This window comes from Mustela putorius, unplaced genomic scaffold (assembly GCF_011764305.1).
Source record: "Mustela putorius furo isolate JIRA1106 unplaced genomic scaffold, ASM1176430v1.1 tig00003834_pilon_pilon_pilon, whole genome shotgun sequence".
Lineage (NCBI taxonomy): Eukaryota > Metazoa > Chordata > Mammalia > Carnivora > Mustelidae > Mustela > Mustela putorius.
The window spans coordinates 55,687,257-55,700,625 of NW_025421987.1; the positions used below are offsets into that span (position 1 = coordinate 55,687,257).

The 13,369-nt window shown below is 40.7% G+C and overlaps 2 protein-coding genes across 9 annotated transcripts in view; one reads left to right on the forward strand and one right to left on the reverse strand.

Annotated features, from left to right (window-relative positions):
- Window positions 1-4,947, forward strand: part of MED12L (mediator complex subunit 12L) — a 324,346-nt gene extending 319,399 nt beyond the window's left edge. For all 8 annotated transcript variants that reach the window (XM_045088517.1, XM_045088516.1, XM_045088523.1 and 5 more), the window contains 2 exons: window positions 688-769; window positions 3,225-4,947. In XM_045088517.1, the coding sequence (XP_044944452.1) occupies window positions 688-769; window positions 3,225-3,277 (135 nt within the window). In that variant the 3' untranslated portion in view covers window positions 3,278-4,947. The remainder of the gene's footprint in view (window positions 1-687; window positions 770-3,224) is intronic.
- Window positions 4,948-5,273: 326 nt separating this feature from the next.
- IGSF10 (immunoglobulin superfamily member 10) overlaps window positions 5,274-13,369 on the reverse strand; it is a 50,052-nt gene continuing 41,956 nt past the window's right edge. The window contains exons 6-7 of the mRNA XM_004755549.3: window positions 12,108-13,008; window positions 5,274-8,998 (exon numbers count right to left, since the gene is read on the reverse strand). Of these exons, the coding sequence (XP_004755606.1) occupies window positions 7,090-8,998; window positions 12,108-13,008 (2,810 nt within the window). The 3' untranslated portion in view covers window positions 5,274-7,089. The remainder of the gene's footprint in view (window positions 8,999-12,107; window positions 13,009-13,369) is intronic.

The following is a 13,369-nucleotide window of genomic DNA, read 5'->3' on the forward strand; positions in this document are numbered from 1 at the left end:
AAACATAGAAACCACTGAATAGAAAAGAAAGCACTTTATTTTACTAACATTTCCACATGAATGAAAGTTGGAGTTTTACTTTATTTTTCCCTCTTGATTCGGTCAATAGAAAGAAAAAACAAAAAATGGGCAAGACGCTGTTCTCCTGCTTTGTATCTGAGAAAATAATAACACTGGCTGACCTTCATCCAGCATCTCCTGGGAGGGCATAGCTCCAAGTGGGTCCTAGACGGAGGGCATTGCTCTGCCTCACCAGATTCTTGTCTCCATCCATACAAGGCAAGGCCTGTGGTGCTTGAACAAATCCTCCCATCAGAGAGCTTTGACGTGGCCAAGGAAAATGGTTTATGATGGCATGACCCTAACTGGCCAGCTCGTGAAGGAGGAGATAACAAGGAGGTCTGACATCTGGGGCCACCCCTGGAGTGGACTCCTTCATCACGCGTCTTCCAATAAATGTGAAGTGACCACCCAGAGAGTGGGATTTTGAAAGGATTGGACACTTCAGATGCTCCCCAGGTGTACATCAGGGTGTAGACAAAAATTAATGTACGCCTGCTGGGCTTGGCACCTTGATGGGAAAATGTGGGCGGTGTGTTGTGGACCGAGCCCGGCTCGTAGTCCCTGTCCTCGTCCACTCCAGGCCGTGCAGGCTGACCACCATCCTGTCTTCTGTCACATTTCCAGTTCCCCAGGCAAGGCTTGCAACAGACCCAGCAGCAGCAGCAGACGGCGGCCCTGGTGCGGCAGCTCCAGAAGCAGCTTTCCAGTAAGTATACCACGTCACAGAGCACATGGCTCCTCGCGAGCAGAACACACCTGGCGGCTCCTCACACACTGCACCGTCTTCCTTCAGTACCATGTTCATCTTCATTCGAGTCCAGGCTGGATTGGCTTGGCTTGGCTTGGCTTGGCTTGGTTTGGGTGTAATGCTTGCCCACTCTCCCGCTGCCGCTGCAAAGTCTTGGTCTTTTTCTGAATTCAGTGAAGATGTTTTCTTCTTGCTTCTGTCTGTACCTGGAAATGTGTCTTTTCATGGGGGAGACCCATGGGGAGGTGCAGGTACTCTTTATATCAAGCTGGAAGGTGCAGAGACCAACTCGGCTGATGCCTCAAGCATGCAGACAAAGGAGGTGGCCTCCCCAGAGTCTCCCGTCGAGAGTGGCCAGCCCTAGACCTGTATCCTGGCCACTAGGGCCATGACTGTTCTTGCCACTGTGCGGTCCTGTCCTTCTGACAGCAGTGCAGAGAATTCACAACCTGCTAAACTACAGGCAGCAGAGCAGGGCACTTTGTCCCCACTAATTTTGCTGGCTGTGCTGGTGTGATTTTTTTTTTTTTTTAAATCATGCTTTCTAGCTCGATGCCAACAATGCATTCTAGCACACCCTTCTAGATGCCATCCTTGAGCACTCATGAATAGAATCCCCCATGTGCTGCTGTCATAGGAGATATTTTTAGAAATGGGAACCAGCCCCCTGTGATGGAAAGAATATTGGCCTGGGGCTTGGGAAGTCTGAATTCGGTTCCAACACTCCCACCATTATCTGGATCGTGTACTTGTTCGCTCATGCAGTGAGGAGACTAGGGGTACTGGCAGTTTCTCCTAGGTCCCTATTACGTGCGTTGGAGGTATGGAGTGAAGGCCAGCTAGTCCTAAAGACAGCTGTGGGACTCTGGTAGGATCCTGTCAGGAGGAGGGTCAGTTAGGATTGAGGGGCCACTTGGGTTTGGTCTTAATTTTCTGCCTGGCTGCTATCTGTGTTGATTTCCTGGCAGAGAAAACGCCCCTCATATACCTTGTGTCTCTACCAGGGCATAACTGAGGTATTTTTGTTTTGTTTTGTTCTTCTTTTTTCTTTCTTTTCTTTAAAAATATTCCCCTCTTTTAACCTCATTTCGTTTGTTTAATCATTTAGATTGGTCTTCTTTTCTAACTACTCTTCAGTAGGTGTGGTCTGTTATATGTGTGGTTAAAATTCTGTTGTTTTATTCAAGAATTCCTACTTTCACATGGCTGAAGGGGCAATCTAATTTTAAGGCAGAGACAATATGCTTAGAGTTTAGATTTTTTTCTAGTGCTTAGAAGTAAGTACCTATGAGTTTTATGCAGTGACACCTATTTTGGGAGTGTATCTACTATTTCCTGTTTCCCAGAGCTCATGATGTGCAGGGTTTTTTTGTTTTGTTTTGTTTTTTCCATCTGTCATTTATGGAGCTCTTTCTGGGACCCAGGCACTCTGACTTTACATAGATTAATGCGCTTAATTGCTAAACTGCCCCATGAGCCAAGGTATTACTATTCCCATACCATAGATGAGGAAACAGCTAAAGAAAAGGGAGATTGACTCATCTGCACAAGGTTATTCAGCTATAGGTAAGGGGCAGAGCTGGGACTTGAACTCAGATGGTTCCCTTCCAGAGCCTACCTCTTCACTACACTCTGCTCCCTGCTATTAACAGTATGCCAACCTCTGCTGTTGAACTGCCCACTGCACAACTCCAGAGGCTCCTTTTGCATCCTAACCCGTGTGAATGGAGCCTCTGAATTGAAATAGTCCCACCAGAGTTGGGGAAGCAGTAGTTATTTCTAAGTCCCTGTCATTTTTTTGGTTGCCTGCTCTTTTTTAGTTTTTCTGTTTGTGTGTATGTGTGTGTGTGAGTTTGCACACATGTACATATACCCATAGATAGGCACACACCTGAGTCATGCACATAGCCACTGTTGCACGTGTGGACACCCTTACACACTTCCCTCTTACATATCTTATATGGCCATTTGTAGAAGATTACCCTATTTCATGCCACTTCTCTCACTTACTATAATGTGCGTGTTAAAGTCCAATCTCTGATCTGTTTCATAAACGTTTTGGGAACTTTCAGTATTTTACAATACTCAGAGCCCTTTTGTATGTTAGTATTGAGTTGTTTCTTAGTTGAGACACACAGGCTTTAGAGGTGCTGGTTACGGTCCACAGGCTTTGTCTGGCTGGTGTAGGACTCTGACAGCTCTGAGGGAGAGTCGGGCGCCGTGGAGGGCACGCGTTGTGCATGTGGTTACAGTGTTCGGACCTTCCCACTCAGGTCCCTCAGCTAGTGTGCACTCCTTGGCCAGTTAGTCTGTTCTCCTATTCTTAAGACTGGTATGGAGAACAAGAGGGTAACACCTATCTGTGGCATAATTTTGCATTTGCGATTTTATTTGAATTTATTTTTCCCATTAGGTAACCAGCCACAGCAAGGAGTGACTCCCTATGGGCATCCATCACACTTCTGAATCTGGAAGAGGACAAGACATAGAGTTTTATGTTTGCACTGAAATCAAATTTAATGCATCAGTCATCTCTGGGAATGTCCCTTTGTTCTTTCCTTTCTTTGAAGTTTTCTTATATTTTGTGCTACATTTCATATAGAGGAGGTATTTAAAACAAAAAGGAGGAAGTGTGGTTTGGGGTTTTTTGGTTAAATTCAACTTTAAAGTAGGTATGAAAATGTGGATCATGTGGGCCTACTCCAGGAAGAGCGTGGTAGCAGATCATTTGAAATTGGTGCTTTTTTTTGAATCTCACAGAAAGAATGAATTATGGTGGATTTAAAATATGTATGTATTCATTAATGATGAAGTTTGTTGTTTTCTTCTTCCCCCCAAACTGTGCTGGACCAAACTACTGATTTGAAAGGCGTGTCAGATCTTAACAGGAGAGTGACCCCTTTATTCTGCTTTCACCTTTGGTGGTGAAAAGGACATCTATTTGCATTGCTCTGATTTGAAATGTTTGTAATTTCATAAGCACTTTATAAACTGTGTTCTTATTTATGTAGGATTTTTCTTTGCTTTTGTTGTGGTCAAAAGGTGCTGAAACAGATTGTTGCTTAGTACTTAAACTTCTTAGACCAAGAACTTCAACCCAGGCTTCCATGAGAGCCACCCTCAGATATGTGGAAGCCTCTTAGAAGTAGCTGTACTCGGATTTGTTTTCAGTGGCGGGAGCATTGGCCAGAGTCTTTGTAAAGGTACAACATGTCAATTCTAAAGGCTTGAACGAACCACAGTGGGATTGTTCCAACTCTTTATTGCTAGAGTTGGCAAAAATGACTCTTGGTTCTCCTGAACCTTATGCCAACTTGAGAAAAAACAATCCTGCTGCTGGCCTGAGATTCCAAGTGCTCAAATTTGATGTGGTTTCCAGAGAATCTGGCCCCCAAGTCCAGAAGGCTCTGGTTTTCATAAAGATGTATTTGCTGTTTATTTTGTATGGTAAGTATTTGCTATTTTGAATTTAATTATTAATGTTGGTGTCTTGGTTGTGTATTGCATATACTGTATTTATAAATTGGTGCAAAAAGCACAAGTAAATTATACATCAAATTTATTATAAAGAAATAGTAACTATTTTAACTTTGTTGAAGTATGTGGTAATTTGCTCCTATTAGAGTAAAAAAATACAGTAAATTATTATCAGTTTGTGTAACTTAAGAGTATTCCATATAATATTTTTTTAGATTTAGATGCATAAAATTTTGAATGTGAAAATTGCAGGGCATTTTAAAACATGTGGGGGATATTTTCCCATGTTTTGTGTTAATTCATTTCCTTTTGCCATATGATTTTACATGTAATGTAGTTGAGCATACTGTGAATAGATTTGTCTATAATGAGCAAACCATGTAGAACTACTTTTTTAAAATGTAGCTAGTACGACTTTAGATTATTTCTTTTGCAAATCATTATATAAATAATTTATATCTTCCTAGGTGAGTTACTTATTGCAAAGTTTGACTCATGCAAACGACCTCAAATACATGTCCGCTTACTTTTGCTGTGGCAGCATCCATGTGAACTGCTTTGTACACTGTGAAATAGTTCCCTCCAGCCTGCTCATTTCATGTTTACTCTGGGCTGGAAAAGACTTTGCCAAAACATTAAAGACCATTCTTTTCACGAAATTAACATACTCTATCTGCTTTCAGAAGACAGATCTTTACTTTTCAGCTGGTTTTGTATATCAGGTTTTGTTTTTGTTTTTGTTTTTGTTTTCCTCTTGAGAATCCTGCATAGAGTCCATGAAGTTATTTTTCTTCAAAGTAATCTATTCATATAATGATTGCCTTGGCAAAACAACCGAAATGTGAATGTTGTGCCTAGTGAGTAAGTTCTGTTCCGTCCTGATTTCCTTTTTGAGAATGATTGGTATTTAAAATGCCAGTTTTCAATTTGAACCATATATTTTTAAAGTTCAGTATCGCAAACAGCAGTCATATTGTTTCAAGAATGAGTGTTATAATTGCATAGCATTCGTATGCACTTTATATTTTGCATAAGGTACTGAAATTAATTTATTAATAATCATTTTGCACATGAAAGCTGTGGGGTATACTTTTTTTCTTGTTGTGTCCTTTTCTTTTCAGGTGACAAGCTAAGTCATGGTAAGGCTCTGTAGTTCAGATTCTATGGAAAGTTGAGGAAAAACCTGGGACTGGCTTACCCCTGTGCATTATAAAGAGAACAACTGGAATTTTTAATCTAGTCTTTAGCCTGTTTACTTCCACTGAAACCCACATCCTGAGAGGTTTCTTTCTTATTAGCAAGTGCATTAATTTGCATTAAAATGATCACACACAAGGGAAAACCCTATCCTTTGACAGAAACTGGCAATTTGCTTTTTAATGTAGGAAATTATCTTAGGATAAGATGAAGACCTCCTTTCCACTTAAAAATAAGACTTTGAAATTGAATGTAGTTGGGCGTCAGAATTCTTTAGACAGACCTGTTTACACTCGAGTCTCATTCCTAGTACCGTCCATTTGTCACTCTTACGTACTCCTTTTGGCCGGGAAGTGGAAAGAGGTCACCGTGAGAATGAGAGTCCTTTGACCCTTGTGGCCACAGGGTGCCAGCATCCGAGATAATGGCAGTCAGGTCACCTCTTAGGTGGAGCCAGCTGAAAACGCAATGAAGCAAGCCCCCCCATCAGCAGGACAAAATTGTTGTGTTTTGTGTGCTGAGATATCCGAGGAAGACCTATGGCATTTTTTTTTCCACTTTAAATAACTGGCAAATATTTGAATAAATTCTGGACAAATTACACTGGAACATCCCAGCCTCAGGAATTAGAAAAAATCAATCATAATGTTCCCCAACTCAATTCACATTGGGTTACAAAAAGCAACATTTTGTGTACGTTTGATCAAATTTTAAGTACAATGAAACTTCATTATATGTATTTATATATCAGATCTAGATTTTCCCATTTTCCTCTCCCATAAAGTATTATCACTTAATGAGATAACATGTTGATAAAGCAATGGTTCCTCCTCAGAATATTTTCCTTATAAAGAGCTCCAAACAAGGATGCCTGTGCTTGATTTTGAAGTGAGGAAGTTTCACTGTATTTTTGAAGCCTAATTTTTAACGAGTTTATTTCAGTAATGAAGTCTTCAACCCTCTTTTCACCTTTTATGACGTATAGGTGTTAAGTTGCTTTTTACATGTATTTTAAATGCAGTTATTAAAACATTTTTGCATTCCCCATCAATGAAAATTTTCCATGTACACAAAATAGAGAATCATAATCAAAACTGTTCGGTTTTTTTTCTCTAGGTTTTACTAAAATATTTCTAAACCAGACACAGAATACCTGTACATCAAAATGGTGAATTTACAATCAAGACTGCAAATTTAATCTTTTCCATTGTCTCTCTTCTCAGTCCCATGCTTGTAACATTGATAGAAGGTAGACACTAGGCAACTGGTAGTGAAAGAAAAAAGTCCATTCTTTAATGAAGAATTCAGATACATTAGCCATTTGTTATTTTATGGTGGACAGTTTTACCTTAATGTTCATTGTTATTTGTTGGCAAAATAAAAGTGCCTTAAGTTAAAAGTTTGTTTGGAGATCAATTAATGAAATCACCATCAGTCATACTGCATTTATTTACAAGGTTTTTTTTTCTTTTGCATGTCCATTATAAATTTAATATTGTAAATGTACTCAAATTCATTTACATGCCTATGGCTGCCTTTGATTAAACTTCTTCCAAAAAATAAACTCTGTCCAGATGTTGACTCTGTTCAATTTTTATTTCAGGTCAGATTACCTGAACATACGTTGTTGCATAATCAATACCAAGTGGATTCCTTGCTGTGCACTTGTAGATCCCAGAATCCGAGGTTTGGGGATTCTGAATGGTGAGGGTACCTTGGGGGTGAAAAGGCTCAAGTCCGTGAGTCCCCCTTTTATTTGTCATTGAGAGCAAGGCATGGTCCAGCCGCTCCCATGTGATTTCTGGCTTGGGGACTCCCAGGGCCACACATCGGAGTCGGACGGCTGCTCCTATCCTCGTGAGAATGCTCCTGGGTAGGCGATTTGTAATTCTGGGTGGGTAGGCTACAACCATTACTGGAACAGTGATCAGTGCATGGCCAATGCTATTTTGAGCCGTACAGACATAGTTTCCTCTGTCATAAGCAGTTGCTTCTTTAATGACTAACGTGCCATTTTCATGCAGTACGTATTTTCCACTGCTTTGAGGCCTATCTATTATATAACCGCTTGGCGTAGTCCATTTGGTATGTGGCTTAGGGCTTCCATCGGACACACAGTGCAGTGATGGAGATTCTCCAGTGATACAGTAAACTGTTCCTAGTGCATAAGTAAGAATCACTGGCTTCTGGCCAATTTCTAACACAATTAATTTTTCAATGTAGCCAACTTTATTTCTTGCTGCACACCGGTATTTCCCTGCATCATCCCGAGTCGTTTTAGAAATGATAAAAGAACCATTGCTTGCTATCAGATACTGAGAAGTTTGCGGTTCATTGGGAAATCGGGTGCCATTTGGTAAAATCCAGATTATTTCAGGTGGCGGGTTTCCATCAACGGAACAATTCAATGCTGTGGACTTTCCAAGCTGGGCAACAATCTTTTCGTTAAATGGATTTCTGAATGTTGGTCGTCGTAGCATTTCCAGTACTTCTAACTGTACCACCAGCACGCTCTCTCCTCCTTCATTCCGAGCCACACAGATAAAATCTGCCGAATCTGAAAACCTCACATTCCTAATTTCCAAGGTTCCATTTTTATGGACTGTGATTCTGCTTCCATAGTATGGGGCTGTGAGGAAAATATTGTCCGGCATGATCCACATGACTTGAGGAGAAGGTGTTCCTTCGGCTCTGCAGTCAAAATGTTTTTTGGAATGCCTCACAGCTGTGGCTTTGATGACCGTTCTGTTTGTATACAGACCGTTGATCAGTGGAGGTTTGGAGACAACATCCAGCTTGTACATTTTGGTGTCATCCCCACTGGGATTTCGGGCCACACACACATATTCTCCAGAATCGAGCAATTTCACTTTGTTGATGGACAAAGACCCATTGGCATGGAATGTGTACCTATCCTTAGAGAATGAAATCATGTCATAGGAAGGCAGCAACCAAAATATTTTTGGTTTGGGTTCACCAATGACCTCACAGTCAAGGACCACTGTGTCTCCAGCCCTGATTCTCGTGTTGGTCTTGTAACCCTGGAGGATCCGTGGGACAGCTGTTATCACTGTTAGGTGCACCTTCATTTCATCCTTCCCCAGAGTGTTCTGGGCATAGCAAGTATAATCTCCTTCCTCTGCTATCCCAACTTTGTTCAAGTACAAGGTTCCATTGTCAAAAAGGGTATACCTCCTGGTCCTGCGGCCACTGTCATCAGCTTGCATCACATTGTTTATCATCGTTCCATCAGGCAAACTCCAAGATATCTCAGGCACTGGGGAGCCGGAAGCCTCACAGTCAACTTGAAAATCTTTCCCATGAAATACTTGCTTTTTAAAATGTTGCTTGTGATCAATTTTGGCTGGTTTCAGTCGGAGGCTCACATGCATCAGTATCAGATCGTCCCCCATTTTGTTTCTGGCCACACACAAGTAGTCACCACCATCTTTCTCTGTTATTGAGCCAATAAACAAGGATCCATTTGGGTAGACATGGATGCGGCTGCCCATTCTAAGGAGATAAGAGACAGATTTGAGTATGCAGCTCTTAGCAAGGGGTGAGGGGAGTTGTCCTTATTTACATAGGATTTGCTTTATGGACATTCTCTTAAACTGTTGCAATAAAATTAAAATCAGCACTACTTAAGCCATTTCCTGAGAGAGAAAATTAACAACAGTTAGATTTTAGTGAAATGAAACTCCTTTACAATGGTGGTTTGGAAGATACAATGCTGAGAATGCTAGAAATATTGGATGCCTTAGACACAGGACTTTCTTGACCATTTTACGGATCAAATAATTGCCTTGTGATGTGTCCATAAAGAACTTCTATGGTTCCATGCAGACTTGGCTCAGAAAAGATGCCAGATTCTATTTTTTTTAAAAAGTTTAGTAACAAAATAATTAAGAGTTATTTTGTTGCAAAATAAGTTCAGCTTTGCTATGAAGAGAGGAGGTGCCAGGGTAAGACTCGTTAGAAGCCTCCTGCCGCATCTGACCTTTGCGAGCAGCTGTAAAGCGATTGGTCTCTGCGTTTTGTCCAGCTGTGTGCAGTACAGTTTTTCTCCATGGAGTTATTATACAGCATGCCATTACCACAGTGAGCCACCAGATGGCACATCTTTCCTGCTAAAACCAAATTTAGCTTTTCAGAAAGACTGGCGGAAATTGAATTGGTGCTAAAACCGGGATCATTGTGGTACATTACAAAAGGTACTGCTGTTATTTTTAAATCTTTAAGTAGTTCCTCACTGTACAGCCGGGAATACTTTATTTAGAGAGCATTAGTATTTAGACACTTTAATAGCTTTAGTAACGCCTCAGGTCACAGGCTGGTTCCCAAACTCTTGTTTTTCACCATGTTCTACTACCATCTGATATTCCTTTCTAATGCTTCTCAAAGTTAGATGCATATGAAAATCATTTATGGAGCATCAGACGAGGCTCACCTCCAGAATTTGATATAATTGGCGTGGAGTGTGGCCCTAGGCATCAGGAGTCTCAGTTTTCCAACGGTTCTCTTGTTCAGCCAAGTCTGAGAACCACTATTCTCAGTCTTGGCTCTCAAAAACAGTTCTCTGATCCCGGGCGTCAGTATCACATGGCGCCTGCCTCATTTAACATGCATGTTTCCTGGCTTTACTTTTCAGAGATTCTGATTAACTCGATCTGGGCAGGGATCTGGGAACCCACTGAGTAACAAATGTCCCAGGTGACTGTGATTCTTACGAACAAGAAAGTTTGAGAACCAGTCTCAAATTTTAGCAGGCACTAAAATCACCTAGAAGGCTTTTAAGAACACAGATCACTTATTAAAAGAGAATCGGTTTCTGACTCACCGAGTTCTTAGGCAACGCTAATGCTACTGGCAAGAGGACTGCATCCTTGGAAAATCACTGATTTAGAGTGACCTTGTCCCATCCCCAAATCTGATGCATCTGGAGGTGGTAATATGTAAGAAGAGACTATAACTGTTACTTTTGATAAAGTGATGTTTTTCAGAGAAAATTTACTTTAAAAAAAAAAAAATAGAGCGTTCCCCAAGTAAAAGAAAGCATCTGTAGACCTTCTAAAGCAATGCTTCTCAGATTTTATGGAGCATGTGATTCATCCAGGTATCTTTTTAAAGTGCAGATTCTGACACAGCACGTCTGGGCTGAGACCCGAGCTGCTTTTGTAACAAGCTCTGAGGTTCTGAAGAGCGAGGCTCTGACGGAGAGGAAACCATTCTGTGCTGAAACAGGTCACATGTGTTGAAAGTACTGGAGAAAGACGGGTGGTATTCCAAGTCTGAGACTATTTAAAAACCCAGAAAAGGCTTTTTCATTCAGGTGACAAGTAGGCTTTAAGAAAGTGACAGGGTTTTGCTTAGTCTGGTCATGGGTGGGGTATGCTCTCATAAACATAGCTATGATGAATGTTTTTGCATTTTTAGAATCTAAAATTGAAACTTTAGAAGCTGTGAAATAGAAACAGCAAGGACTTTCTTTTTCTTACAATAAATTGCCCCTTTTATTTGATATATATAAAATTTCTACGTAAAAAATATTCTTACCTTTTTGAGCTTAGTGGCAAAATAATAATTGAGGTGTTCAGTTGGCAAACAAGGTGAATTATAAAAGAAAAAAATGCCAGTACCTCTGGTGGGCCCATGGTAGCACCTGTGATCTTTATTTATTTTTTAGGATTTATTTGTTTGAGAGAGAGAGAACCTCAAGCAGACTTCTGCTGAGCAGAGAGCCTGGGGTAGGGCTTGATCCCATGACCCCAAGAGCATGACCCAAGTAGAAGTCAAGAGCCAGCCGCTCAACTGACCAGCCACCCAGGTGCCCCATCTGTGATCTTTATACACTCTGCTGCCTCTTCCACAATTTGAACACCATGTGTCCCATAAATACTTACCCAAGCAAAATATAAACGACCTACTTAATTTCTTTGCTGTTTTTATACCTGAAGGATCTGTTGAAATACCTGGTTAAGATTATTCTGAGATACAAGTAACGTGTTTTAGAACACTCTCCATACTTACTTTGGGTTAACTTTTTAAGAGATTCCTTAAATTTTTTCATGCCTCTTGATAAAAATTTCCATTTTCCAAAACTGGCTTAACAGCCAGTAAGTGTTTTAGACCTTTTCCTTAACAACCTAAATTTTGAACTTACCTGTTATTCACATCAGAGATTTAATGCTTTCTATAGTTGCATTATGGATTTTGCACGGGTAGTGGGAATTGTATTCAAAATTACACAGAATTTTGATTGCATTACAAAATTCCCTCCTCTTTTTGGATAGAGAAATTATAAAGACCTTTCTGTGGTTACCATTTTAAAGCTATCACAAGTATGAGAGCAAATGAGATTGTTAATCTGCCTTTAACTATTGTGTAAATTCAGTAAGAATTGAATAGCTGGCCCTTAGAGTTAAGCATGTAAGAAGCCTCATTTTTACATGTAACATTAACCTCAAAAGGATTAGGTCTCTTTAGAAAGAGTTCCTTTTATGTGCAGAGTCTATGAGCTCTCTAAATCTACTGTTGGCCTCACTGTATCACCTTTTCCATTTCAGAAATTGTACAGCAAAATAGATAAAGAAGATAATCTCAACACAAAGGTATGGTTTACCTGTGCCACTGGTCGACAACAGCCTTGGATGGTAGCCTCCAGATTATTTTGGGTTTGGGTTCCCCAATGGCTGAGCAGTTCAGTAGTAATTTATCCCCCAAATTCACCTCGGTCCACCTCTGGGATGCAAATTCTATTCTGGGGATGGTTTCTTGCTCTTCCACTGTAAGAATTACCACTCTTCTCTCCGAGCCAGTGGAACTGGTAGCAATGCATTCATAAGTGCCCCTGTCTGAAGAGGCTACATTTCTTAGATAGAGAGTCCCATTTGCAAATAACAACAACTTGGGATTTATAAACTGCAGTGGTTTCACTTCAGTGCCATCAGAGAGGACCCAGTGAACACTAGGCTGAGGAGTTCCTTTGGCAGTACAGGGCAATTTCAAACTTTCACCCCAAGCCCCTACAATGACTTGCCTCTTTTGCTCTAGAATAACAGGTGGGGCGGCGATGACTTGTATTTTGACCTGCAGTGAATCCTGGCCAGCTGAGTTGCTGGCCATGCATCTGTAAAAGCCCCGGTCATAAATGCTGAGATTGTGGATGACCAACGTTCCGTCAGATGTCACCAGGGTCTGCCCATTCCCCTCAGATGACTCAGAAACCACTGTTTGGTTTGCAAGAACCCAGAAAATTGTAGGACTTGGTCTACCTTCAGCTCTGCACTTCAGTTCCACAGTGCTTCCAGAGTGGACTGTGATCTCTCTGGTATGTCTGTCCAGGATCCTGGGGGGATAGGAAACCACGGATAACGTGACATGAAGGCGGTCGGTGCCAAGCGGATTGGATGCCAAGCACAGGTACTGTCCACGGTCCTGAATGCCCACCCTCTGTATGGCGAGGGTGCCATTGGACAGCACCTGGAATCTGCTATTCTGTTTCCTTTTAGATAAATCAAATCCTGATAAGAAAGAAATTTGTAGTCATAAGTCATCAGAGTTTAAATAGAACACAAATTGTTCAAGAGGAAGTCTCAAGAAGAAAGCTTTGGGGGTACTGTAAGGCTTTTGAGAGCAAATATATTTAAAATTAGGACACTTAGTGGTAAGAGTGTTAAAATATTCCTAAAATTTTTTATTTCCATAATTTTAATTTGAAAAGTCTTAATGGTTCAATACAGTGGCCTTTCTATTTTTCAAATCATATTTCTTGTATCTGCTTTCAAAGCATTACAAAAAATACTCTTAATTAACATCTTTTAAAACCTTCTAATGAGCAAAAAAAAGTTACGCAGCAAATTTCTAATGAGAATATCAATAGTT